Here is a 27608-nt window from a genome sequence, read left to right as displayed (position 1 = left end):
CCGTGTTCCTGCACGAGGGTTTTTAAGCATGTATACTGCTAGAAAAAAATGACATGGCTGAGTGATTGCATCCTGTGTAGGAGCACTTCTGACTTAATCTTTCCTTCTTGCTGGTTGCTGTCATTTTGAAGAAGTTGTCAAGAGAAGATCATATACACAGCCCTCTTTGGTCTTGCAGGCTCATTTATGTAAATGTTGAAATTATTTTCCCAGAAATTTAAAGTTACATAACATTCAACTGGAAGTGGTTTTGGCGTCTTCCAATTCATGTTCTTTCTGACCAGTGTCTTTTGACTGAGGTTCAAGATTCTTATAGAGCTGTGATTACTCTTCTATTTTTTTACCAAATTTAAGGTTTGGATTTAAATTTAATTATCTGGGGAGGGTGGGCGAGAGTGACCAAAAGGAAGACTAGAAATGGAGATAACTGAAAGGAATCATTGGGAGTTGTTTCATCTGGAAGGTCACTAAGTCACTGTAGCCCCTCTGTGCTTTGTTTTCCCTGTCTGTAAGAGCAGTGGGCTGGTTTCCCAAAACGAAGGTCCACAATTCGGAAAAGTTATTGCAAGGAGCTTTTATATCCTTGCAGGACAGTAATATTACTAAATATTGCTATCTTGTTTTCAGCTGTTATGCAACTCTTCCAAAATCCAAATAAAAGGTCCTAATCTATAAATAGAGAAGGTGAGAGACGTAAAATGATTAACTTAAAAATAAAGGTCAGTATTTTGCTCAGATTTGTAGTCTCTATGTATATTTTTAAGATGTGTTATAAATACATATCTGCCTTGCAGACTTGTCCTGATTTGTAGATTCCAATTTGCATGCTTTAGAGAAGTGAGTGTTAAGCATCTGTGAAAGTCCAGGCCAGAAACTAGTATTGGCCTCTCTTTAATATTTTTTTTTTTTTAAGAAGCTGAGGCATGTATGCTTGGGCCAGAATAGAAACACAGGAAAATACTTGCCAAGTCGGGGGGTGGGGGGAAGGGAAGAAGAGGCAACTGGTAAAGGGAAGACTGTTTTTCCAGGTTCCAAGTGCCACTAAAAATCCATTAAGTATTAAAATGAACTGATAAAGTAGTGAATGCCCACAGTGAGTGAATTAATCAGACATTTTTATTCCACGGTCACTTAATAGTCAGAACCGTATATTCATCTCTGCTGGAAACTTCAGTTGTACTTGTGACCTTCACAGGCACCGTGCTCTCCGGCAAGCTGCCTGAAATTCATCTACTGAGCCTGCCTGCCTCCCTCCCTCCCTTCCATTATGGTAGGGAAGAGTGATTTTTGCTTTCATTTTCCTTCCTTAGAGGAGGCAGTTTACACGTTGTCCGAGGTACAATGGTCTCCTGCGTTCTACACATGAAGATTTAAAAGCCTTAGAAATTTTTGGCCTTAGCTTTTGCATGTAAAATAAAAGCTTTGGTCAAAGAACCCATGAGAGAAGTCTGAAACAGCATGATAGTTTCTAGGAGTTGTTTTTTGTATCTACGACAGAAATGCAGGCCAAGTCACAGAATTCTAGTAGCTGATTTTGAAAGGCATTGCCAAACTATGATATTTTTTCTGCTACTAATTTTTAACTTGCAGTTTGTGTTTTGGAATGGCTTCAGCAAAAAGAGAAAATCAAGATATTCCAGTGCTCTTAATCTGTAGCATTGTCAGTGACAAGAATGGCATTGCCTAAAGGCTTCTGTTCTGTACATGCAAAACAATAGCACAGTATGTTATTTCCAAATATATTGTTATTTGCAAACAGAAAGCTAACCACTGGCTTTTCTGTGCTGTGCAGCCTATTGAAATTCTGGCTGTGATTCCAGCAGAGATTTTTCCATAAATAGCTCTGTACTACTTCGGAAGACAAACAAGCCCCTGAAAGATCTAAAGTGAGGTCTTCTGAGGGGACTATTTAGCCTGTGTTATTAGTGTGTACTTTGGTGTAGATACTGTGGTGGATGTGAGGAATGTTGCTGTGGGTTGAGGTGGGGGGGCTGTCAGCAGGAATTGGGCAGTAAATAGTTACTGATTCACATTAGTTTCAAGGACTCAAGAATTGGCCTGGCTTGAGCATAGGAAAAATTTAAAAAAGGATAGTAAAAACGAACAAATATAAGCAGAAGCACATATGTTTTCCTTTTAGTATTGAACTTGGGTTTTTAAAATAAAAGCCATTAGGTAATGACTTTAGACATTAGCTAATGGTTCAAGTAAATACAACTTGAAATAGAAATGATTTATTCTTTCAGTGAACAGACATCCAAATTAAAGCATCCTTTAAAAATCTTTACTGGCTGGATGTTTGGTTATATGAATTAATTAACAGCTAATTTCGTAGTGCAGGTTTTTCAGTGCTATGCAGGTGAACATCCTCTTGAGTTAGTAATGTGGGGGCAACTTTAGGTATGTTTAGTTTTAATTGGTGTAAGCTATCTTGAGTAAGATAATTTGTAGTCTTGAGGAGACGCTGGTAAACGTCCTGTGAACTAGAAGGATTGTTGAATAAATACTCCTGTGTTTTGCCTAGGTCACAGGGCTGGTTTTCTGCTAGTCCTGTTGCTTGTAAATATTTTTTTAACAAAGCAGAAATCCCCTTTTAAAAGGATGCAAAGAGCATGAAAATAACCTTGGCATTTGTGAAATCTGTGCTCTGAGTGGTAGACCTCAGTGTTCTCAGCCCCTGGTTATCAAGCAAATGTGTTTTATCAGCTGTCACAACAGAATGAGGATGGCATCACAGAGAATAGGGCTGACAGGACTCAGGGAGCTTGTTAGTGTGTTCTCTAAATGCAAAGCTTTCAACTATACCTATTACTTCTGTCGGATGTTTATTGAAAAACCTTCATCTGTGGAGATTCTACAGTCTTGGAAGCATATACTGGAGAGCTTAGTTACCCATATAGCCCGGAATGACTATTTTCATGTCTAAAGTCACCTTTGGTGAAGGAGCAACTGAAACTTCTGTCTGGGGCTTGTGCTCTGGTACTGAATGGAACCTAGCTCTGATACCCATACAAGGCAGTGACTTTGTGCTATTAACTGGATATAACTTAGTGGGAAGAACAGTTTAACTGCTGACATATTTTTTTTTTTCCTTCCTTTTAATGCCTAGATGGTATTTCTGAGCTTGTTGAGGTGTTGGGTTTTTTTTCCCCCCCAAGAACATGCTTTTTCATTCCCCCTAGGCGTATTGAGAACAGCTCCCTAAGAAAATGGAAGTATAAATAAAACAGCTAGGCAATACAGCAATGCACTTCTGCTACCAAGGGGTAATTAGCCTGGTTTTGAACATAGATACATTGCTAACATGTTTCTGACAATGAGGAGAAATAAAGCTTGATTAAAACTGGATCCAATCCTTTTAATGCATTTTGGGAAATCCACATACTGTGTATAACTTGCATAGCCTGTCTTAGGAGAATTATGGACCACTTCTGTAAGCATTATGTGTAGATCCAGAAGGGGCCTAGTGAGTATGTAGTCCTGCAGCTTAGCTCTAAGGATAGAGGTTTTCCAGAGAGTGCTGGCCTGAGATGGAGTTCTGCTCTCCTGAATCCTAACCCTGCTTATGGTTAGTGGGAGGTCAGCAGGAGTGTTTTCAGAGGGGTCAGAAATGGCAGCACTGCTCTCATCTTAGTAGAGGCTCTTTAATTTCTCTGTTCCTGCATAGAGTTTATTCTGGAAAATCAGTAAACCTGAATTTTTGTCCTCAGCGGTGCTAAAATTGACATGTTACTTTATTGAAAATGAGGTGTGCAGAAACAGTTTTGTTGCAGCTTTATTAATGATAGCATTGTAAACTAAAGCTCTGCAGGCAGAAAATATGTTGGAACAAGTCATGTACCAGAGTACTAAGGGTAGACGAGTGCTGTGTTAAAGCAGAAATAATCGAATCTGTTATTTATAAGCCTTTTTGTCTCAGTTCTCCTCATATTGCTCAGTAAATGCCAGAGTTCTGTGAGTGATAGTGATAGAACATTTGGGCACCAAGGGGATCCTACGTGAGGCAATTGTGGGCATGATGTTAGTTCCTGTTAGTTAATTTTGTTCCCCTGTAATTAGGTATGTATGATTTGTATGCAATTGTACAAAGGACAAAAATGATGAGTAACTCCCCAACTAAATTCTACACAACACAAATATAACTTAACTCTTCTGTCATCTTTGTCCAGGAAGACCTCTCATAAATCAGCGTAGGTTTTGTTGGCTGAACAGTGTTTCTGTAATGGAAATATAACTAGTGTGGAATGTGTATAGTATTGCTTAGTGCAATTACTTTGTTTAAAGGTATAACGTATGGTTGAAAGGCGTGATCCCTGTGATAGTATATGTTTGAAACAGGAAAATGCTAAGAGGAGGAAGCTTGTTTTCTTTCTTGTGTCATTTAGTCAAGTTATCACTATGTCTGCAGTCATACTTAAAATGCTTTATAATATAAACTGTTGACGCAGAGAACGCTGACAATGCCGGTTTCACCCTTCAAACAAATGACAGACTTCATGTTCTGTTGGGCTAACATTTTAGCTAAGATTTCATTTGGGGTTAGAAAAAACGTTTTTAGGTAGAGTTCTATTGTTGCAGCACCAAAAAATAGGTTTGTTTTCAAGGTATTTTTTAGTATTTAAGCCACTCAAGGGAGGCTTGGTTACATGGCTGTAAACAAACTGGTGGTTGCCAGAATGGTGTCACACTTGATTGAAGCCCAAGATTTTGGGCCTCTTTGCATCTAAGCAGGGACACTTAATTTTTTCAGGTTAAGTATAACTAAAGCATGCTGTGATGAGAGTGGGGCATAAGCGTACCTAGGCCAGGTATCTTTAAATGTCAGATGACTTATTTAGGGGATGAAGCTTTCAAATGACAATGCACTTAGGTTTTTAAACACAAATGTTGCTTAGGTAGTATGTTTTATCTACTTCATGTTTCTGTTTGTTTATATTTCATATCAAAAACATCCTTTCTGATGGGGAGTGTTAGACAGCAATGTAATTTTAGGGGTGCATAGCCTCTGAAGGTGATGTTATCCAGAGGCTGGAAACTACAGTTCACAATCTTTTTTTTTTATAATCCTAACCTTGAACAAAGAGGAGTTTTCATTGCAATTGTAAGGAGATTGATGCAAACTGCATGTGAGAGATCCTCAGTAGGAGGGCTGCTCTCCTTTTCCCTTTTTCCCACCTGAGAACAGATCTAAGCTTCACAGGTTGGAAGCTCTTGGCAGCTGAATTTTGTGGTGTTCAGAAAATGGAACCCCATAATAACTTTTGCAGTGAACAGCTGGCTGGTATTTAAAAGTGCTGAAATGTTGGATTTGCTGTAGATTACTTTTTTGTTTAAAAGCAGAACAGTTCTGCTGGTTGGGGAGAAGAAAACTCGTGGAAAGACTTGAGCTTTTTATTATTATATAGCTTTGCAGTGGCTGCACAGAACAGGCTCAAGGAGAAGCTGTGACCTTTAACTGCTTGTTCCTAGTTGTGAATAAATGTAGTTCCACAACCTGTGAGAGTGTTCACCCGCCTTTCTAAGGTTATTTAAGACGGATACCAGGAGTAGGTCTGGATTTCTGCCACTTGTGCCTCTTATGTTTATGATATTAATAAACTGGTGTCAAATGTCCTGGGAACGGGTGATGCAGGTTGAAAGACCTTTGTTTCGGCCAACAATAGACCTGAATTAGTGTGAATAGGAAAAGCAAATAGGCGCTTCCTGTCATATTTTAAGGATACTTGAGTTTGGGGAAGCGTGTGTATTAGGAGATTTCCAACTAAATGCTCATCGTTTGCTTTTTGCCCTTAGTAAAATGTTCCCTGTGGATGTATGCATATGTATTAGTCTTTCTAAATATGTTTGCAATACTAATAAAGTAAGGTAGAATCCTGTTTGTTTGAATAGAATCTTTAGGGTATTCTTCAGGGGAAAAACTCTAAACCTATGTAATGAAGCTCTAAAGACGGGAATTGTCTTAGCTGTTGCTTTCCTAACCAGGTTTGTTCCTCAAGTTAAAACTTAAGACCTTTGGGAAGGCTAGAAACTATTTGAATAAAAAACATATGATTGTGCTTCAGACCACCTTGAGGTTCAGTTGCCTTTCATAGGGTATTGTAAAAGTCCAGAACAATGCTATTTGTGGTTTCAAGGCAGAGGATGCCTTTAGAGACTCAAGGCAATTCTTGTCAAGTATTAAATAATCCCTTGTTATTGAGTTTAAGGTAGTTTCAGGCTGATCTAGCTTGTGTTGAGTTGAAAAATGGCGCACTCTTGAACTGGTTATGTCTCCGCTTTGCAGTAACGTGCATACTGAATTATGTGGATAGTGGTAGTCTTCCAGAGTTGTGGAGGACACAGCCACCCCACCCCAATTCCAGGATGGGAAAGGATCATAGGTCTAGGTGTAAAAAACACCCTCAGAGGTCCCAGTAATACAGAGGTGAAGGCAGCTCCCAAAGGACTTGGAAATTGCACTGAGAGGGCTATAACGAAATGTTTTGCTAGTTTCACAGTGTTACATTTTATTTTAATTTTTTACATCAGCTAATGCTGGAGCTAAGTTAACCTTATTAGTTAATCACACAGCGCCTAAGTGTGGGCAGCCAAGTCAGCAGTAGTTTTAGGTGGTGTTCACATCTGGACTGATCTGTTGCGAGTGTGTTTGGTTTCCCTGCTCATCTATGATTTGACTGCTCCTGACTATGTTCTCCCACCTAGATGGTGCCCAGCTTAGGGGCAAGACTGGGAATTCTGTTGGTTTGCAGCTTCTTGTGAACTAAAGATACTGCAGCAGTCAGTTTATTCTCTTTCGACTAGTGAAAAAAGGGAATTTGCCGGTTGGTTTCCTGTACCTGTGTTCTGAAAGAACTGCAGTAATGTTTTGTCTTAAGGTTAAAAATAGAAAGTAATTAATCAGGGTGATAAGGGTTAATGGTTTCTATCCAGAAACCAAACAGCTTTGCATTTGTTTATATAGAGAGAACATTCTTCTATCTGCTATTGTTACGAGTTTAATATGAAAGGGTTTTTCACAGTAATTTATGAAGCACTTTATTAATAACTAATTTGGGGTTATAAAAACCTGAAAACCAAAACTGTTTGAGTCTCATCAGATGAAACTGTTTGAAGGCACTGGTTCAGGATCATTTTCTGCTAACATATACTAGCCCTATAGGATTTTTTTCTTCTGTAGGTTTACAATGAAGTTTGTATACAAGGAATTATAGAATGCAGTGCCAGGTCTGGTGAGAACCAGAGAGAAAGAAAACCTCTACTGTGAGATATAGCCCAGTGGTTACAGTAATTGCGGTACAGGTATTGCTTCACCAGTTCCATGGTAGATCGCAGTTTTAAATCAATTTAAGTTGTAAAAGTTTTTTTCCCACAGCTCATACTAATTTTCAATGTGAATGTTTTAACTCCCTTCACAAATATCAAACTTTTAAAGCAATTTTATGCCATTTTAAGCATAGGAAGCATGGACCAGTCAGTGAACATTAGTGTAAGAGAGATCTGTTTTCAGAGTGGTTTGGCTTGCTGCTGTTTGTTGTCTCTGTTTTTCTCTATGTCACCACAGGTGTTTTGGAGTCATGTACTGGAGACTGAATTTCCTACTATAGATGGAGACAGGAAGCCAGGGATCTGAGGTTTAAATCAATTTCCTTTCTGCTCTAGCAGTGCTGTGTTCTGACCTTGTTCAGGGAACCGTTGTAAGTGTAAGCTTGTGGAGACTTGTACCTCTAGACAGAAATGCAGTTATTGGCATTTTGGCTGTGGGCTCGATAACCTTTTGCAAATACAACTTTGCTAGGGATCATTCACAAAGGTTTGAGGTGGTGGTAGTGCCTGGTCAAGGTGGTGATTATAGTGTTTACTGTAGCGATTTCTGCTACTTTGAAAGTTGCTGTTGTTTCAGCAGGGTCCTTTGTTGGCCTCTCGCCTTGGTCCTAAAAGGGACCATGGTGGAAACTTGACCTGAATGGAAATGTTGAAGCTTACTAATGCAACTGCATTCTTAGAACATCTTAGAAGCTGAAGCAACTAAGATGTTGGCCCACGAACAGCAGTTGCCCAGCGAGGCACAACAATTGTTTACTAAACACAAGAATTACAATGTTTAGTATGCTACTCCCTATACCACTTAGATTGTAATATTGAACGTGAGTGTGCTTTCTATGAGTTGCGTTTAAATGAGGAAGGTGCCTTGATAGCACGAATAAGTTAAGATCACTTAAAGATTTCTGAATGTGTAAGGAGCTGCTTTTCCAGATGAGAGGCACTGTATCTTCTTGGTAGACGATGATTCTGTTCTCAGCTTTACTGTTACCTTTGTAAAATACTTCATCTGCATGCACGTTGCTATTCCAAATTATAAAGGGTTTTGAGCGTAATTTCTGTTTCAGTTCTGTTCTCTGCAGTTCTAATGCCATGTTCTCACTGTTGCTTTGCAGAGAGGAGCAGCTTCTGTTGCTCTGGGCAGATGGAGTTATGTTCTTCTCTGAGCATCGAGCCTAGTAAAGCTATTTAAGAGAACTACTAGCCTTGCATAAAACCAATGGCAACAAGATGAAGGCTGGTATTGCTATATTACTTCACTGGGAGGGAATGGAAGTTTGCTGCTCAGAAGTTGTGTTTTCTAAGAAGTGTGAACGCCGTTGGCTTTTCTAAGAAGTCCTGAGACTTAACAAAAATAGTTGTTTGCATAAATTTACAAAACCACATAATAACATTGTTTTGAGCTTGGTCATTAAGTTTCATGATTTCTAGACTATTTAAGAGCATGTTGTAAATGCATCTGTAAATTCTAAGTCATCCTAATATGTGTATATCCTATGAAACAGTTGTCTTACTGTTTCCTTCCCTTAGCTTGTATTGTTCATGCTTCCTTTAAAGAAGGTGACTGAATTCAAGCTCCTGCTTCTGAAGGCTGGTGATAACAAGAGTTCTTACTGTCACTGCTAGTATGTAGATTTGACAGCATAAAGAGTAATCTCAGAAGGATGTGGTGTACTTAAAGGATACTATGTGAACAGTGCTTTGCCATTGAAGACTAGAGCCCACAGTGAACTGAATCGGTGGCAAGGTAGGCATTGGGAATGTTAATGTAACTTGGGAGGCTACAGGAAAAAGTTTTATCAAGAGGTGTTCAACCTTTATTTTAGGGAACTGAATAGAAAGTTAAAATAAGATGTGTAATAATAGTAAGTAAATCACTCAGGCTTTCAAATCCAAAGTTGAACTCCTAGTTGAACTAGGACTTGCCTATTCTAGGAAGGTGGTGGTTTTCCTCAAAGATTGGCCAAGCTGGAGAGAGAAGGGAAGGAAAGGGAATACAGGGAAGTCCAAGAAACAGAGGAAAGATAGGGAGTTTTAGGACTGCTTGGAAAAGTTGGTATTTGGTTATTTTACTTAGGGTGAATAGTTTTTATGCAGCGAACTTCAGATGTGAAGTACGTAAATAGACTGGGACGAGTCTCAACACTTAAATAGATCTTTACTGAACAGGACTAGAATGCTTTCAAAATAAATGGGGAAAATGACGAGTTCATGATGATCGCATGTTTTTCACTTTCGGCATCACAAAGCCTGGAGCCCTTGGAACAAACGTGGATGCTAGGGAACACTCTGTAAATCCTTCTCCCTGGGTGTAGATTTCCCACACTTGCACAAGCCAGCAAAACCAGCTTAATTACTGTCTGCTGCTTGAACTGCGTCTTAGGCTCCCGCATTTTTGTGTTCTAACAGGGGCAGGGCCAGCAGCAGTGTGAAGCTAGCTGGCCATCATACAAACTCCACTCCCCTCCCTGTTACGAAGGGGAGCTTTGTGTGCTCTTTGTGTGCAGCAGTGTTGCAGGGCTGGTATGTCGGAGAGAACAAGTAACCAGCCGGCTCTTGCAATGCTTCATGGCACAGGAGTGAGAATTTTTGCCACAAGGGTAACCCCTTTCTCTGCTTCTGTGCTGCGTGTATTTTATCCTGTCCCCATATTTCTGAGGAATTAATATATTTTTAATGCCCTGTTCTAGTAGAGAAGAAAGCTATTTAAAGGACTTCTGGAATGACTCTTGAGTAGTAAATTGAACAGTAGGAATGCCTTATCCAGCTGCCTTTGGTTTTGTTGCCTAGTCACTTCTGAGAGATGGAATGAATGCAGAGAATCACTCTTGAAAGGGAATGAAGAAAAGGGAAATGAAGTCAATAGTAAACCCGGTCATGGTAACTTTAAAGTATACAATCCTTGTGTTCCCTTCCCCCTCTCTATGTACATAAATTAGGGATGAGGCTGGAATGCAGAGGGTGTTTCCTTTTATACCATGAGTACTAAATAGTGCTTGCCATATTGCTTTCTTATTCTTTCCCTGGTGTGTATAGTTGTGGTATCCTGTGTTGGGAGCTCTCCTCCCTGCAAATAGACGTGTATAGTCACTCTTTCTTAATCTTATTTAAACAGCCTTCCTGTGCACTTTGAGATTAACACTTTACTATCTAGCTTCAGAGACTTAGTACACAATATATTAGGATTCTTGATAAGTGGTAAATCAAAATTTGCAAACAATGGGGTGATGTTGGGATGACTCGGACATTCAGAGTGTGTTGTGTAGCTTCTTGAAATATTTGAAGCCTTGGAGGAGCTTTTGTTTTCTCTCCAGTGTTTTTGGTTGTGTGTCGTGCCCCCCCCCCAAGTATGTAATTCTAGAACAAAGTAAGTACTGGAAAAAATAATAATTTTATGTCATTAGCTGTGACCTGAGCTTAAGTTTTTGGAAGTTGCATCTGTTCAGTAGCCTGAAACAGGAAGGCTTTGCTTCACCCTTGATTAAAAAGGACCAAACAATTCACAAGAGAGATCCAGACACTTAAGAGTCTCCCAGTTTTCCTGGACAGGCACTCCTACACAGTTTTGAGCATGTTGACTTTATCTGTGGAGATAATCTAGGAAGAGTGGCTCAGGTATGCTTAGTAATTGTGCATTGAATGAAAATATTTCATTGTTTTTATCCCTTATGATGTTTATCCATTCCTGTGCTGCTTTCTCAGTATGAGGCTTTTTGACCTTCCTTGTTTTTTAATAATAATTGTAAAAGTTGGATTCTTAATGTTTCCTGTTCCAGTTTCTGAAGTGTCCTTGGAATGATCAATTGATGTTTAGTTTGATCCAAATAGCTGCTTCTATGCTTAAGGCTGGCAAACTGAGGAAGTGAGCTCCACATTTGGTCTGTGAATTGTCTTTTTACTCCTTAGGTCAGAATTACCAATCCATTAGTAATCTGCTTCACATGGATGAGGTCTGTTTGAGTTGCTCCTTTTGGAAAATTCCAGAAATGGTATTCTGAAGCCACTGGGAAGGTGTATAAACACTGAAGAAGTACCAAAATGCTTTTTAAATACTACAATTTTTTGTTCAGTATTTGGAAACATCAGGAGATTGCTCCACTTGTGTAAACATACTGATTTACTTGCTCTCTGCTTAGGCAGCAAATCAACGTAATTCCAAAAACTTGCACAGAAACCTTTTAGGTCTGGTGAAATAAAGACTCTCTTTGTTCACTGCCATGATTGACTTGCTGCTGTAGAGTAGGTGACATGTTTTGCCTACCAAGCATGTTTTATAAGCAGAGTTTATATAAAGTTCATGCTACATTAAAATAGATAGCCTCTTCTGTACTAATAAAGTACCTTTTATTCTATTATTGGAAACAAATCTAATACAGAATTGCTTTTCAGGTTCACAATGGGCCTTTTGGAACTAAGTCATTGGATTACAGTAATTTATTTTTTTTTTTTGTTAGGCTTGATAAAGCTGTTTTATTCCCTTATTCCACAGACTTGTTGACAATGGTAAAACTTCAGCACAACCCTTTCTCTAATATTTCAGAAAATTTGCTCGTTATAGGGCATGTGTGGCTCTTGTTCAGCATTCACTGAAAAGTGTGGAAGGCCCCCAAAGCATGAAAGTGTTTTTTTAGTATCTGTCACGGAGTTTTTCTTATTTCAAACACTGTTCTTTTTTAAAGGGGAAAACCACATTTGACATCTGTCAGATTCCTTTATCCGTCTATCTTGGAACAGTGTAATCTGCCTGTTTTCATTTGAGCTGGTCATCTTTCTTCAGTGTACTGGCCCAGTGCCTCAGTTTTCCAAAGCATTTTCTTCAAGCCGTCCGTATCCTGCCTGACATGAGAGGTGAATTACTCAAGATAGCAAAAGTTGGTCTAATAAATATTGAGTAGAAAATCTGAAATTGTGATTGTTTCCTAGGGGGCTTCTGAAGATAACAAGTTAGGTTTGTATTGAACGTCTGTGTTCTTGTGAGGTGTGGCAGAAGTGTGTGTCTGCCACTGTTTAAGAATTGCTTGGGAGCTTTCTGGTGTGCCTCCCTTTCACGTGGTGAGCTGTGAACATGTTACTTAAAGCATTGTCAAAGCTTTTGAGATAAATGTCATTCCCCTTTCTCGTCTGCCTTGCTTTGATTCCTTTGCATCTTCAGGTTCCTGTCTCCATGTCTAGCATGGGAAAAACCTGGTCTTACCTTACTTCCTAGTGAAGGTAAGTGTCCAGACCTTGTGGCGGTTTTGATTTCTATGGAGCACTTAACGTGAAGATACATTGTTGAAGCAATACATAAAAATCTTACAGCAGGTTGTGAAAATAAAGATCGTGTGCAGAAGAAAAAGCAACCTTGACAGCAGTTGCAAGAAACAAGGTTGTAGCTGCTTTATCTGGGAGAACTATCAGGAGGTTTTGAGGACTCCTGAGGAAGCAGGCTCTGCCCTGTTGGCTTGTGCCGATGGGTCAGGGACCCAAAGTCTTTCCTCACAGTTCAGTGGGATTTTTAGGATCACTGGCTTAGTTTGCCTGTAGTGTGTTTTGTGTCTTTGAGGTAGGGATGCAACTGTACAGTACTTTGGTGATCAACGCGTAGTGTTTCACTCAACCTGCTCTGCAAAATATTTCCCCTACTGACGTACACATGCAACAACAGTAAATGGACTTCAGGTTGTGTAGGTGATTTTTTTTTTTTCTCCCCTTCCCCCCCCCCCCCCCTCCCCCCCCCCTTTTTTTGCTTTCAGATCACTGAAAGCCATTTATTTGTAAGTATTTAGTAATCTCAGAAGTGTCCCTGTGGTGGTAACAGTAAGTGTCTGCAAAGGGATTTAGGCGGAACTAAAGGACATCTGTCTACATCTCTGCAAAGAAGTGCTTTTAACAGTATAGTAACCCCGGAGCTGTCTATCCCAAGTTATGCAAGAGGGAGAAACTTAGTACAGGTATTGCAGGTACACTACAGGAATGCAGACAGACTTTTCTATCCTGTTTTTTGCTTTTGTCAGAATGATGGCTTCATCTTGTGTGCTTGATTTGCCCTGTAGTGTTCTAAAATCTCGAAATGCCATGCTTCATCTCGGTGTCAAAGATGTCTTGAGATGCTTGGGGGGAGGAGAGAGACAAACCTGATCGCCAAGGCATGGGTAATTCTGTGGAAGTCTCTTAACAGATAATGCTATCTATCTATATCCTGTGAGGGGTATGGTTATCAGATAAGGTTTTGGTGGTTACTTATCTTGGATACTGGTGCTTGAAGAAGAGGGCACTAGAAATGAATTCAACAGTAAACAACAGCATGGATCGTATTGCCAAAAGCCACTGGTGTTGGTGACAACAGATCACTATAGATCTGCTTCTCCCTTTAAATATACTCCTCCCTAGTGCTCTCTGCGTATAGAAGGGATCATCTACAAGCTTCTGGACAGTGAGCGCAGGCCTCTGTGTTTGCGAGACTCCCACCTAGAGACTGTAGCAAAAATAGCATGCACAAAAGGGAGGAGGCAGAGAGAAGGCAGCGCGATCTGTAGATGCTCCTTTGCCCGTTGCGATGCCGAAGGACTAAAATAACCCTCCGTTGTAACTATCAAGGGAATTACAGTGACCGTTTGAAAAGGATAACACTGATTATTTTTTGGCAACGAGGGTGTTAATGCAGATGAAAATACACAAGCGAATCAGTGCACTGCGGAAGATGAAATGCTTCCCCTGTCAATTCTCAAACACTATTAAATCCGCCCAGTTCAACACCAGTGCCTTGATGTCTGTCTCTTTCTTTGACCAAGGTATGGGAATACAATATTCTTAACGGTGAGTTACCAGATTTAAAATGTGTGACTGGTTGCTTTGCTCTCTAGTACTGATTTTTGTATAAAATAGGCATCTTGGCCCTTTTTTCGGACTACTTATGCAGAAATCATTTTTCTGTCTACTTTTTTAACACATTTGTTTTGTCCTTGGAAAGGGAACAGTCCAGGATTACAGTGTAGAAGGCACGTTGGATTCTATACATATACCTTGAGTTGAAAAACTAATGAATTATTTTTGTTGTGATTGCTGCTAAGAATGTATTTTGTTTCTAATGTAAAAATGATCCAAATACTTGAAAAGCATTTCTGCATAGTGTTGACCAGGCACTTGGAGGGTTTTGAGTCTGTCATCACTGACTGACTGACTGACTGGACTTTCTGGAGGTGTGGGGATGCTCGTACTGAAAGTTCATTCGCACAGTTGAGTCTATAGCCAAAGCAGGACTTGCATCAGCTTGGAGATCACCAGTGTCAAGCTTGGATGATCTTGGAAGTTAAAATAAATGTAAAAAGCAAGAATGTCTAGAATAGTTACAGAAAAGTGGTTAGCTTTCTGCTATACATGAGACTTGTATAATTACTAAATATGACATATATTACATCAGCAGACCTAAGAATATGGAGGTTTTATCCCTTAACTTAAGGCTTTTCTGGTTGCTGTTGCTGCCTGTTCTAATCATGACGCTTCCAGCCTAAGGCTTCTGACCTTGTAAAACTTCTCAGTGACTTTCACCAACTAAGTACTATGATGAATTTAATAATCTGTTCTTAGATGGGTATATAAGACTTTTCAAGGTAGATCTGTTTTTGCTGTTCTCCTTCCACATACATGTACACACATCTGTTGATAACTTGCTGTATCGTCTTCTCTGTTTTAGGACTGGCACAGGTTGCAGTGTTAAATCTCTTAATGTTTTTCAAAATCCTGATTATTTTGTATATGTCTCACTGAAAGGCGAGTTATCTTGTTTTTCTTCAATTAATTGATAACTTCCTTAAGTCTTATCCTATCAGAGGATTACAACAATGTGGTTCGCATTGTATGGAACAGGCAAAATTAGGTTGCTTGGTTTGCACTTCACTCTTTGGATACTGGATTTGATAAATTTTATGTTATCTTTGTGCCCCGTTCACCTGTGAAAGGCACATATTGAATGCTGCATCTTCATCTGAATGGTATGCAGTCTTAAGTCTTATAGATGTGAGATAAATCCCTTAATCTTGTTCAAAACTATGTGAATGAATGGCTGAAGTAACCGTTACCTTCCAGGAAAAAAATAATTATGAGCACTCAAGGTTTTCCTGTGTTGTGGTCTGGATCCTTGTTTATCTACATACAAGCCTACATCGTATTTATGTCCTTAGCAGTGTTCTTGAGAAATTTCAGCCTGTTTATTTCAGTGGTGCCAGGTAATCGTGGCAGGGGAGGTCGATGGAGGTAGGATGATTTTGTGTTTATCCTTTGTTATGTGGCAGTTTGTACTGTATATATAGAAAACATAAGTGAGCTGTACATACCCACTCGTGCCAAGAATCTGATTTTGCATCTTTTGCCTCTGAGGATTTTGCAGCTGAGTTAGGCCTGCTTGTCCAGGCTGTCTTTGCACTGTGCAGTTTTCAGACAGATACCGCTGCATTCTTGTACCTGCTGTGTAATGCAGTTATTAAAGAACAGCTTGCTAATGCCCTCAGAGGCCACCGCCCATGTGTTTGGGGCAACCAGAGAATGATGTAAGTCTCATTTTGGTATTAGAATGAATAAGAGGAAAATCCTGCATGTTTCACTTCTTCAAAAATGAAATAACCCTGTTGCTGTCTATGATAAGATAGCTTCCGTGATACGCTGCACAATAGTGTCTTTAAATTCAGACTGAGTAGCTTTTTTTTAGCAGTAGCTTTCAACCTGGTACCAGACCATTTTAACTCTAATAGAAAATACGCTGGTATTTTGGAAAATGGATATGCTGTTTGTCTGCATTAGACTGACACGAAAGTGAAATAGCCCGAAGATCTGCGTGTGTAAAAACCTTAGGTACTTTCTCCTGCAGAAAATTACATGTACATGGTTGTATTGCAATTTGAAGTTGGCATTCGAAGAATGGCTTGGCTTATGATCCTGCTATTTGAAAGTATGAGGGGCATGCGTGCGTTTGAAAATGTGAATTGGTGTGCTTGAGCTTAAGTTGTAATTTGTCCCTTTTTCTTTTTGTTGTATGAACAGATCAGTTTGATACTAGGCATGACTGGGTTTTTTTGTCAGTGTACAGTCACAATTTAATTTTAGCACTCTGCAAAAATACTTGTGGTAATGTAAACCTTCCTCATCCAGAAGAGATACTCAAAAGTTTTTTAGAGACAATCTGTTGAATTTATTTCCTAATTTTCTGTAGCTGTTTTTGTTTCACATCCTTGCATTCCTTAGACACTGATGTCTGAACATCTCCACCCTAGTAAGTTCTGCCTTTAAGCTGTCCAATGTGTACAGTCATAAAAAAAAAGTTTTTGAGATCATATGGGTAATGACTGTATCTAAATCTTCTATCAGAAAGAATGGAGAAGATAAAGGTAGGAATATATATACACGGTCTCTGCTGTTATAGTACATGCTGAAAATCCATTACTAGACTAGAGTAGCAGTCATAACAGAAAAACAGTTCTAAGAAGTGATGATATAAAACCTTTAAAAACAAATCTAATGCACAACACAACTTTTTAATTCTGGCATGGGGAGCTACTAACTGGTTTTCAAATGTACAGCTTTAAAAAAAATGCTTCTATGATATTTTTGAAGAAAATCCCTACTTGTCTTTTGTAACATAAGTATATTTAAACTGAATTGAAGTATGCATTTTATCTTTTACTTATAATTGTAGCTTTCTTGGACACTTAGTATTTAGAAGAATTATTAACTTCTGGGTTTTATTTTTATTCCTATGCAGCGGATATAATTTCTACAGTAGAATTTAACCATTCTGGAGAATTGTTAGCAACAGGAGACAAAGGAGGCAGAGTTGTCATCTTTCAACAGGAGCAGGAGGTGAGTGCTAACTACTATAATGTTCTTCTCTGTTCCTAATCAATCTCCTTTTCAAGGAAAGGAGCATGCTTTTATAAAAAACTTTACTATGCCTATGTAATCAGTGATTAAAATAATGAAATTTAAGAGTGAAGAAATTACTGAGGATTTTGTGACACTGTTACAAATTAATTTCTCTGTGGTCTAAGAGTGTTTAAAATGAAAACAGGAAAGGGAGGTAGGACACAAAAAGACCTTGGGAAAGCTGAAGCTGGTTGTTTTACAATGATTCCGCTTGGCTGGCATGATTATTGCAGATTTCACTGTAGTTTGGGAAATAAAACTTGCCCTTCAGTGAGTATGTAACTGTGACCTAAGATGTCCTTTTCCATTCTGACATCAATCAGGTAAAATCATAGCATCATAGTAGCAAAGGTATCTTTCCATTTTACACTTGTTCTTTTGGTCTTTTTAGAGCACTACACACAAATCAGTACTAGGGAAGGGCCTCTACTCCCATGTTGAAGGCGGAAAAGCTGAGATGGCACACTTTGTAACTGAGGCTGTAGTTAGATGTTGACTTGGTAGGAATTTATTTCAGGGGCAGGATAAAAAGGCACTTCTGTCATCTCACTGCCTAGAAAAGTCACGCTGTTACTTTTTCCCTTACCTTACTGTTCCATTCAATTTTGATTCGAAAAATCCTAAACCTGCAGAATTCCAGGGTTGCTTTCTTGCTGGTGTGCAGGCAGTTGGCGATGCATACAGAGCATCGCTCTGGTCACCTGGTGCCATCTAGTGGGTAGGCCTGCCTGCCTGCCGGCCTGCCTGCCTGCCGGCCTGCCTGCCTGCCTGCCTGCCGGCTTGCCTGCCTGCCGGCCTGCCAGCCTGCCTGCCTGCCGGCCTGGCCTCCCGTTCCTCGGCTGGAGCCTGAGCAGATCTCTGTGTGGAGTGTGCTTACTCTGATCGTCCTGGGTTTGGCTGCCAGCTCGTGTGGTGTGCGTTTCTGTTGTTGGTTTTGGTTTTTTTGTTTGTTTTGTTTTTTTTAACTCTTGAGTTTTAGCTTGCATCCTTTAAGGATCCTTTAATGTAGCTTAAATAGCTAACTGCCTGTTCTCAAGTGAGTTGTCTTCAAATGGCTCCTTTCGTTTTTGATGCATAACCCATAGCTCATATCCTTACGATCTGTGACTCTAGGTATATGAAGAATTCGATTTGACTTCTCGGTGTTTTGGGAATGAACAGTGGGTATTAGTATTTAGTTATGCCATAGGCACAACTGTCTAGAGCAAGTTTTGTACGTAAGAGTACCTCAGACAAGTATTTCGTTGGATTTATGTGCCACCTTCTCTCACACTGCATTTGAGTGCTTTACAGACCATACATACAGGAAGAAAAACACTAAACCACAAGCGCTCTTACGTGGGGTTATACAAGTTTGGGTAGCTTTACCCACTGCCAAAATGCTGCCACCTCTGGGCTGGAATGTGGTGGCCCTTGTTGCCACATGAAGCAAGTGCCATTACGTGAGTATCGGGCAGGAAATGAACACTGTATCTAATTGAAACTGAAGGAGGAATTTGTGTAGGCAGCCTGTAATTACCTAAATTGGAATTTAACATAGGGCGCTTGAGCCAACGCCTCTTTTTGTTTTCTTGGGGCTTTTTAAATGTATTTTTTTGTGACTGCCATGAGATGGTCTGATGCTTTACATTTTGCTTTTGTCCTAAGGATGGATTTCACGTGTTCTTAGTTGTAGGTATTATTCTAGTCTTGTAGAATTTTACTACAATGCACAAGAAATATATTTGACTCTATCATTATGGCAAGTATGGAACTGAATGAAAGTTCCCCGAATCATGACCAGCATTTCCTAAAGCACAATAGATTTACTTCAGAAGTCGCCTGTTCTGTGCAGTGACCCTGCTTAACTTGTTAGTTCTAACTGCAACTTAGAAAAAAGGTCCTTCCGTTTCTAGGGTGCAAAAGCCAGTGTAATTGATAGGTGTGACACAAAATTCTCGTGCCAAATTTCATTTCTATGCATTTTGTCCACGTTTTCCTCCCCTGCAGCTTACTGTAAAATGTTAAGTGTTCCTGCCAGCTATTAATGTAAGGCTATGAAGCAAGAGAAAATGATGCTAAGGATGTGACAAATGTGAGCTAGCAAGGAGCGTATCAAGAAGTACATTTTAGTGAGGTATTTAAGCGATAAAATGAATGGATGGACATGTGAGACACACAAGAGAAGGAAGGAGCAAAGTTGCTAGTCAAGAACTATCACAGGAAAGGCATCTGATGGTGCAACCTCTTGAAATAGTTAGAATAGGAATATATCATAAAATTAAGCTGGAGTTAAATTCAGGTACGCCTTGTGAGCACTTTGAGAAATTGTTCCAGTTTTCTTTTGCCTTACTCACTGGAGGGAATTTAAGGTTCAGGCCATGCCGTGCAGCGTTAGTGCTAGGAAGCCATTGCTGACAACATAGCTTTTAGAAAGAGGAATTGTGCAAGTTTAGAGGTTTTTCAGTTTTCCAAACTGTTCCATTCTGAACAGGCTAACTTCAGGTGTGGCTTTTCATGTCAAAGATGTATTCAGCAGAGGTGTTCAGCTTTTTTTTTCCCCCTCTCAACTCCAGAATGAGGGAAAAAAAAAAGCTGCTTAAGCAGTTCAGAAGGTCTCGGGGAATGTGGAGATGATATGCCAAAACAGTGGAGCTACTTGTATAAATTTAGAGCTGACGTGGGATTTCCATGGTGTGCCTAGCAAGCTGAACTTAACCGTAAGAGTAGATCTGCCATACATGTGGCTGTGTAGTTCTCTTGAGGAGTATCCTGCTTACAAAAAGGTGGAAAAATTAAAGGTGGAAAAATGAAGAAGATTTTGGAGTTACTTTTTAAAAAAGAAAATCTATGATGCCTAGAATGTAAGTTCAGCTGCTTGGAATGAATATGAGAATTTGCTGGAAGTGCTCTCCGTGTGGCTAAGGGGAGTTTCTGGAAACTTCAGGAATCAAAAGCTGCTGTGATAACTCTTTCTTCTCTGATGCTTTCTTAGCGAAAATAGTAGAAACTCTAATCAAGCTCTTGCAAAAGAGATGGTCCTTATTTCGTCTGTTCTACAGGCTCGTTAAAATAAGGCAAGTTGTACACCAAAGGATACTTGTGGCAAATCTGGCATAGGCAACAATAGAATGTAGAAGCTTTAACCTACTCTTATGCTAATTAGCAGTCTGCCTATATATCTTGCTGCATAACTATCTAGTTCTGGCTTATGCCTGCAGCCTTGAAAAGCATTCTGTACATTGCATACGTATTTTGATCATTTAATTCTCTTTTTAGAACAAAACCCAGTCTCACAGTAGGGGAGAATACAATGTTTACAGTACCTTTCAAAGCCATGAACCAGAGTTCGACTACTTGAAAAGTTTAGAAATTGAAGAGAAGATCAACAAAATTAGGTGGTTACCCCAGAAAAATGCTGCTCAGTTTTTATTGTCTACAAATGGTAAGTTATAACTTAATAGTTAATTTTGCACGGTAACCTATTGTTACACGAGTTCACTATTAGGATTTTGTCTAATCCTCTCCTGGAAGCCAACTGGTTTTAAATGCAAGTATCTGGGGATGTGGCTACACAAGAGTTATGCTGTTTAACTGTACTGCTGTTCTGGCTCGCCTGGCCGCACGAGTCCCGCAGCGTGGCGTGGTGCATTAGTCATTTCTGCCTTGGTTGCTTTACAGCAAAGGGGCTCAGCTAAGCTGTCATTCAGCACCTTCCTATGTGTGTAACTGTGTGAGACCTTACATTAGTCATTCATAACAATCCTAACTGAAACTTGCTGTAACTTTTATAAAAAGAACAAACTGTGGAGGAGGTCTTTTTAATGCTTTTTATCTTGTCTTGTTTTCTCCAGGCAGTATTTTTGTCTTTTTTGGTACATGTAGGTGGTCTTGCCTTGTTCGAAGGCTTCACATTAAAGTGCTTCAACTGTGAAGATTAGTGTCTTTGCTAGAGCTTTGATCTTAAACTCTGGCTGTTTTATTTCAGATAAAACAATAAAGTTATGGAAAATCAGTGAAAGGGACAAAAGACCAGAGGGTTATAATTTAAAGGAAGAAGATGGACGGTATAGGGATCCTACTACAGTTACAACACTACGGGTGAGTAGTTCACTCACTGTGAATTAAGCCACGTTCAAATGATTTCTCCGCTCCTGGCCCCTGGCACACAGATTAGCCCGCGGCTCAGTGAGTAACTGCCACATCGGACTACAAACTTGATGTTTTCTGTAATGCCAGTGGGCAGACACATTTACTTCTGAGGTCATTTTGAGATACTTTAATCGGCTTGGTGTATTGAAGGACTGTGATTGTGAGTGCTGATGTGTTTGTAGCACCTTTGTGCCTCAAACTTCCATTGCTTTGTGTTTTGCAGGTGCCAGTATTCAGGCCCATGGACCTCATGGTTGAAGCTAGTCCACGAAGAATATTTGCCAATGCTCACACGTATCACATCAATTCCATCTCCATTAATAGCGATTATGAAACGTACTTATCCGCAGATGACTTGCGGATTAACCTGTGGCACCTAGAAATTACAGACAGAAGTTTTAGTATCTTTTTTTGCATTGTTTTGCATGATGGGAACAGTTCGGTTACAACAAAACTGTTGGATTTTGCTTCCTTTCACGAATAGCTTTTTGTGTAGTATGTTTCTCCACATCCTGATTTTATTTCTCTGTAGTATTTGTAAGGGCTTTTACTTCTGGAGAGGTAGCTCAGCGTGAGCAATACAAAGAGGGAGTAATCATTTGCATGGTGAAAACCAGACCCTTTGGAAGGAGAGAAAAAAGCTTAAGTTTCCAAGTGAGATGAGCGGTTCTGGAAGGCAGCATTACAGTAAACTTATCTTGTGAAACTTAATTCTTGACTTGCTGTAAGAAGCAAGCCAGAAGTACCATCCTTATTTCACCAATGTTTATTCTTTTTTACCTTCTAACCTAACTCAGCCTCTCTCACGTGTACCTGCAGAAGTTGCAGGCAGTAGGATCACAGGAATATGTATTCAGTCCCGTTGCTGGGAGCAGAGATCTGTGGACAAATCAGCAGGATCCTGAGCAGAAATCACACACATCTTCTTTATAACATGGCAGTGTAATTTGAATTTAGCAAAATAAAGTTCAATGTGAAAAAGCTTAGGTGACATATATGCAGTATAGAATTAATTACTGCTTAAGTGGAGGAAAAAATTCAGCAGGCTTTTGCTGTTAAAAGAATTAATTTCAGTCTGATACAGAATACAACGTTACAGTCTTGCTTGTTAGACAAATTGTGAGACTTGATGTTACATTTGATCCAGTGTGTGACCTAGGTCCCACAGTCCTGAAAAAAGCGCTGCTGAATACATTCAAAGCTGAAAAATGTTGTGAAAACTGGAGAAAATTTCTTAACAAAATGCTGTAGATATTGTAGATATTAAGCCTGCCAACATGGAAGAGCTCACAGAGGTGATAACAGCTGCAGAGTTCCACCCAAACAGCTGTAATACGTTTGTATACAGCAGCAGTAAAGGAACAATTCGTCTCTGTGATATGCGAGCATCAGCACTCTGTGACAGACATTCAAAATGTAAGTTCTGTCCTGGTAGTTTATTGTCTTTTTGTGGAATACGGTATCTTGCTGTTACATGAAACTAAGCACTCAATAAGAATATATTAAACACTGAATTGTGTGTTTGTATATATTTGTATTGGATTTCTGTAGTATGTTGAATAGCTCTAAAGCCTAAAATCTAAACAAATCTTAAAATTAGATTCATATTTTGCCAAAGTAGCAAATAAAATTCTTAGCAGCTTAAGCTGGGGAGTCTGCCTACAGAGCAGGACTAGGAGTGGCTTTCTGCAGACTTCAGGAGGCCAAATGCTAGTTGGTTGGTTGGTATTTGATGCTAGAAATATTGTGTGTGAATGAAGGCTCCAGATACTAGCGAGTAGTTCACTTCAAGAAACCACCCTTGACTTGCTAAGAAAATAAAATATTTCAGAGTATGGTAACTGTATTATAAGGCTTTCTTGTTGTTATTTTACGTAATGCTGGCAGAGTGGCCCAATGTCGCAAGCTTTTTGAGAAAATGCTGACCTAATTTGTGTGTTTCTTGTACTGGGAGAGACATAAACTTAATCTTGAAATGCCTATCTTATTTTTATACAGTGTTTGAAGAACCGGAAGATCCTAGCAACAGATCATTTTTCTCTGAAATCATCTCTTCCATATCTGATGTCAAATTTAGCCATAGTGGTCGATACATGATGACTAGAGATTACCTGTCAGTGAAGATCTGGGATTTAAATATGGAAAATAGACCGGTGGAAACATACCAGGTATTGGGTGAAGATGCTATAGGCTAGAAATTAAAACCTTGAAGGATGCTGAGTCTTACTAGCAGTCTTGGTGTGGCAGTTAAAGTTTTGTCTATAGATCAGTACATCCAGGCAAAGAACCGATGAGATTTGTGGGTTCCGTACATGTGCCAAAGGATTTCGCTATTTGCAGGTTGACTGCAGAACCCAAAGCCGTATTTGGGTATGAAAAAAGCCTCCCTCTTACACAGTGGAAATGTGGAAAGGTTAATGGTTAGCCATCAGCTAGCACATCTCTCTTAAGGGTCTTCAGTTGACTTTACATTCTTCTGTTGGGTCCTGAAGAAAATGGGAGGTAGAATATTTCCTCTGCAGAATGTTTTCATCCAGCACTGAAAATTGCTGTGGCATTTAGAAGAAAATTTGTGAAGGGATCATCTTCATCATACGTATGAGATCAGTCACCAAAACATGATTTTTAGCAATAAGTCTGCCAAATCCTCTTGGATATCTAAGAGGGTAGTGAGGTTATGACAGCTGCTTAGAGAGGGAAAGCATTCTGAAGAATTGCCAAGTGTCCCCACCCCGAGTGACTTGCTGCTGTTTGAGTTCTTTTGAAATCTGTGGAGCAGAGTATGTTAATTTGTGCACCGGTTCATCCATAGTCAGAGGAGGGAGCTGTGTGTGCTCCTGTGCATAGGGTGTAAGTGCTGTCCGGATACTTGATTTCTTTTGGAACAGAATCTATGATGGGTATTTTACAGGTATGAAAGTTCAATATTCATTCAGTTTATCTAATTTACTTTTTTCCAGGTGCATGAATACCTCAGAAGTAAACTTTGTTCACTGTATGAGAATGACTGCATTTTTGACAAATTTGAATGCTGTTGGAATGGATCAGACAGGCAAGTTTAATTCTTCTCTACATGCACTTAAGACCTCTCCAAGTTATTCTAAAATGGGCAACTTGAGGCATGACCTCAGATATCTGTTTGATTTTGTGGTTTGGCCTGGGTAATATTTTTGTACTAAAGTAGACTTTAATGTATGTATATTAGCCCTTAACCTCTGATGTTGTAGTGTAGGATTATAGAGAATTGCCTTTGTGTACTAGAGAGACTTAGAATTTGATTGGAAATTTGAGTTCTGTTACTTCGCCATCAAATGTTCCAGCCGCTTAAACTGGAGAGATACATGAAGTAGTAGGATTAGACATGGTTTTTCTGCAAACTTTTCATGGGTGAAATACTACTGATACCCTAATCTACTAGGTTGATTACCTCTACTGGTTATCTTTCTTGTGGTGTTTGGGTTTTGGTTTTTTTAGGGTGGATTTTTGGGGTGGGTTTTTTGTTTTTTTTTTTTCCTGTGTCATGTGTTAAAATCGGACTTTGGAATATTTTGTGTGGGAATAAGGCCCATGTACTCAAACCCTATGGTCTGATTGTGTGCTCTACCGATAAGAATCTGTACCAGGCCTGTTGGGGAACCTGGGGGTGTGTTTTTTATTTAAAGCTGCCTTGGCAAAAGGTAGAACGCTTGGGAAATGCCTTCTAGGAATTTTCTTTCTTACAGTAAGTTGTCAAGTTTGCCTTGCTTGGGCATGGTTGACTAGCCAGTAACACCATTTAAGACAGTTGTTGCTTTTGTGCTAATCGTGTAACTGCTTATTTGCTAATCTAAATCAGCTTATTGTATCCCTATCAGTATCTTCAGACACAGCTTTTTTTTTTTTTAAACTTGGTTATCTGTCCAAATATGTTTTTGAGGCAAAAGGACAGGGAAACTTTTATTTGTGTTACTGAAAAGCTGAGATAGAATAAGGATCTCCTATGAAGTAGTATCACAAACTGGTTAGTATCTAAATTATGCCACTTGTGTGTAACTAAAACTATGTGACTTAAAATCTGGTGTGTTTGGCTTTCATTAGGTCACTTCCCCACGTGTGCATAAGCAGCAAATTGAATGATGACAGTCGAAGTGTTTAGATGACAAAGTGTGTACCTTAAAATGTCCAGTTAAGGAAAAAAAATACTTATTTTTCTAAATCACTAAAATATTCAAAAGCCTTAGTTTCACTTCAGGTTGTAGATGATGTGGGTGAGGATGCCTGCTTTGTACTTGTAGAATAGGGCATGATCTTAGGTGGGACCCTCGGATTGAACGAAAGGAGAGGTTATTCCTAACTGAACTGTTACTTTGTTCCTTCCCCCCCCCCTCCGCAGCATTGTCATGACAGGATCTTACAACAACTTCTTCAGAATGTTCGACAGAAACACAAAGCGAGACATCACCTTAGAGGCGTCCCGGGAAAACAATAAACCGCGTACCGTTTTGAAGCCACGTAAAGTATGTGCAAGCGGTAAACGGAAGAAGGATGAAATCAGTGTTGACAGCCTAGACTTCAACAAGAAGATTCTACACACAGCCTGGCATCCTAAGGAGAACATCATTGCTGTAGCTACTACAAACAACTTGTATATATTTCAAGACAAAATGAATTAGGGTTGGCATTCCTAACTGAAGAGTCCACTTCCTGCATAGTTGAAATAGTTGAATCTAGCATTTGTACCTGTAAATGAAAGAGAATGAGAGGTCCATTATGGCACCCCTTTCCAGTGTTTAAAAATGTGCCATATGACAACACTCTTTTATAGCTACATGGAGAAAGCTCTGTTGATCCGTCACTGCGTTCTTCTCCATGTCTGCTAGCCATTTAGGTGAGGATAGGGCACTTTTTAATTTAAATGACTACTTGCACCATCTTGCCTAATGGACTAGATTGGACTGTATCAACATCGGTTTACTCCACTTTTTATGCCTTCCATTGTGATGACGTCAAACACAGGGAAAGCCTTCAATCATGCTATGGGATTTAATTGTGTAACCTCATTACTGTATCATTCGTGGCCCCCTTTTTTTATTAAATACAGCTCATTCTTGCTGTGGCTTGTAGCATTCCTCCTCCTTCTGGCCTCCTGGACTCCCCCTTTCCCTTTCATCCCCCTCCACCTAGCCTTGGTGGTGGTGTATAGAAGAAAAAAAAAAACAACAAAAAAACCCCAACAAAATAAAGCACATGAAATGGGTCCGTTTGGGGTCAGTGGTAAAGGGCGACTGTGTTGCAACAAATGTTTTAATAACAATTGACTGTAATCACTCCTTGCCGTGTCTGGCGCCAAAAAAAGAGAAAATAAGGAAAACCACAAACAAACTACTGAATAAAAGTGACAAAGAATGGAGAATCTGTTTTCTTTTTTTTTTTTAATCTACCTCTTTATACAAATACTCTGTGTTTTACCTTAGATGCATGAAAATAAAATGATGTTTTTTGTAATGATTTTAACCAGTATTAATCATTTTTCATGGGACTGAAGAGAGGGAGGGATTTCACAGGTATCTGCATTCATTCACGAATGACAAGAATACCACCCATAGTGTGGGTTGACCACTTCCATCTCAAAACCATCAACTGCCATCAGATTTTGCCATAATCTGAACAGGTCAGTTAATGTTCCAGGATCCTTGAAGGCTCTTTTTTTAAACTATTGCTTAAATGGGAAATTTTCAGGTTTTAAAATCCGTTTTATGGGACTAACGTCTTAATGTTTAGTTTCATCCTGGTTTCTTTAATGCCTTGTTTTAGGATACAATACCTTTAATGCCTTGTTTAGAGTACGAAGTCCCCTGTGGCTTTTTAAAAGGATGTCTGAATTGTTGTCTGGCAGTGTGATGTTATGTAGTATGAAATACCAAGTGATTACGTAGGTAATTACTACACCGCATTCTGAGATGCTCTATTTTCTGTATTCTATTGCTATCAGTAACTGAGTGGAAATGTAGTTTTACCATGCAAGTGTTTCTTCTAGCTTTTGGCTTTGCAAAGTTACTGCACTTACAGAAATGTTGAATAGTGCAACGATCAGAAAATATGTGGAGTACAGAAGCTGCATGAAATAAGTGTTCATAGTTATTTGAGAGATTTAAACTCTTCAGCAAATAAGGCTTATCCAAAGATGAACTAGATACTGATGCTTTATAAGGCTCATGAGTTTTTACCTCCAGGTATTTTTGCGAATTGTGCTTTTAGGTTTACTCTTCCTTCATGGAAAT

The 27608-nt window shown here is 39.4% G+C and overlaps 1 protein-coding gene and 1 long non-coding RNA gene across 4 annotated transcripts in view; both read left to right on the top strand.

The window, feature by feature from the left end:
- The window catches only part of PPP2R2A (protein phosphatase 2 regulatory subunit Balpha), a 39895-nt gene extending 13155 nt beyond the window's left edge, over positions 1–26740 (top strand). For all 3 annotated transcript variants that reach the window (XM_040618247.1, XM_040618246.1, XM_040618245.1), the window contains exons 3-10: positions 17057–17154; positions 20476–20641; positions 21185–21297; positions 21572–21749; positions 22600–22764; positions 23347–23516; positions 24309–24400; positions 25721–26740. In XM_040618247.1, coding sequence (XP_040474181.1) covers positions 17057–17154; positions 20476–20641; positions 21185–21297; positions 21572–21749; positions 22600–22764; positions 23347–23516; positions 24309–24400; positions 25721–26000 — 1262 coding nt within the window. In that variant the 3' untranslated portion in view covers positions 26001–26740. The remainder of the gene's footprint in view (positions 1–17056; positions 17155–20475; positions 20642–21184; positions 21298–21571; positions 21750–22599; positions 22765–23346; positions 23517–24308; positions 24401–25720) is intronic.
- Positions 17161–20273, top strand: LOC121099389. The gene is made up of 2 exons (XR_005831460.1): positions 17161–19963; positions 19998–20273. It is a non-coding gene; the product is annotated as an uncharacterized LOC121099389 (long non-coding RNA).
- Positions 26741–27608: the final 868 nt, after the last annotated feature.

This window comes from Falco naumanni, chromosome 19 (assembly GCF_017639655.2).
Source record: "Falco naumanni isolate bFalNau1 chromosome 19, bFalNau1.pat, whole genome shotgun sequence".
In the NCBI taxonomy this organism is placed as follows: Eukaryota; Metazoa; Chordata; class Aves; order Falconiformes; family Falconidae; genus Falco; species Falco naumanni.
Note: the sequence above shows the minus strand (reverse complement) of the source record. Positions and strands in the feature narration are given on the sequence as shown.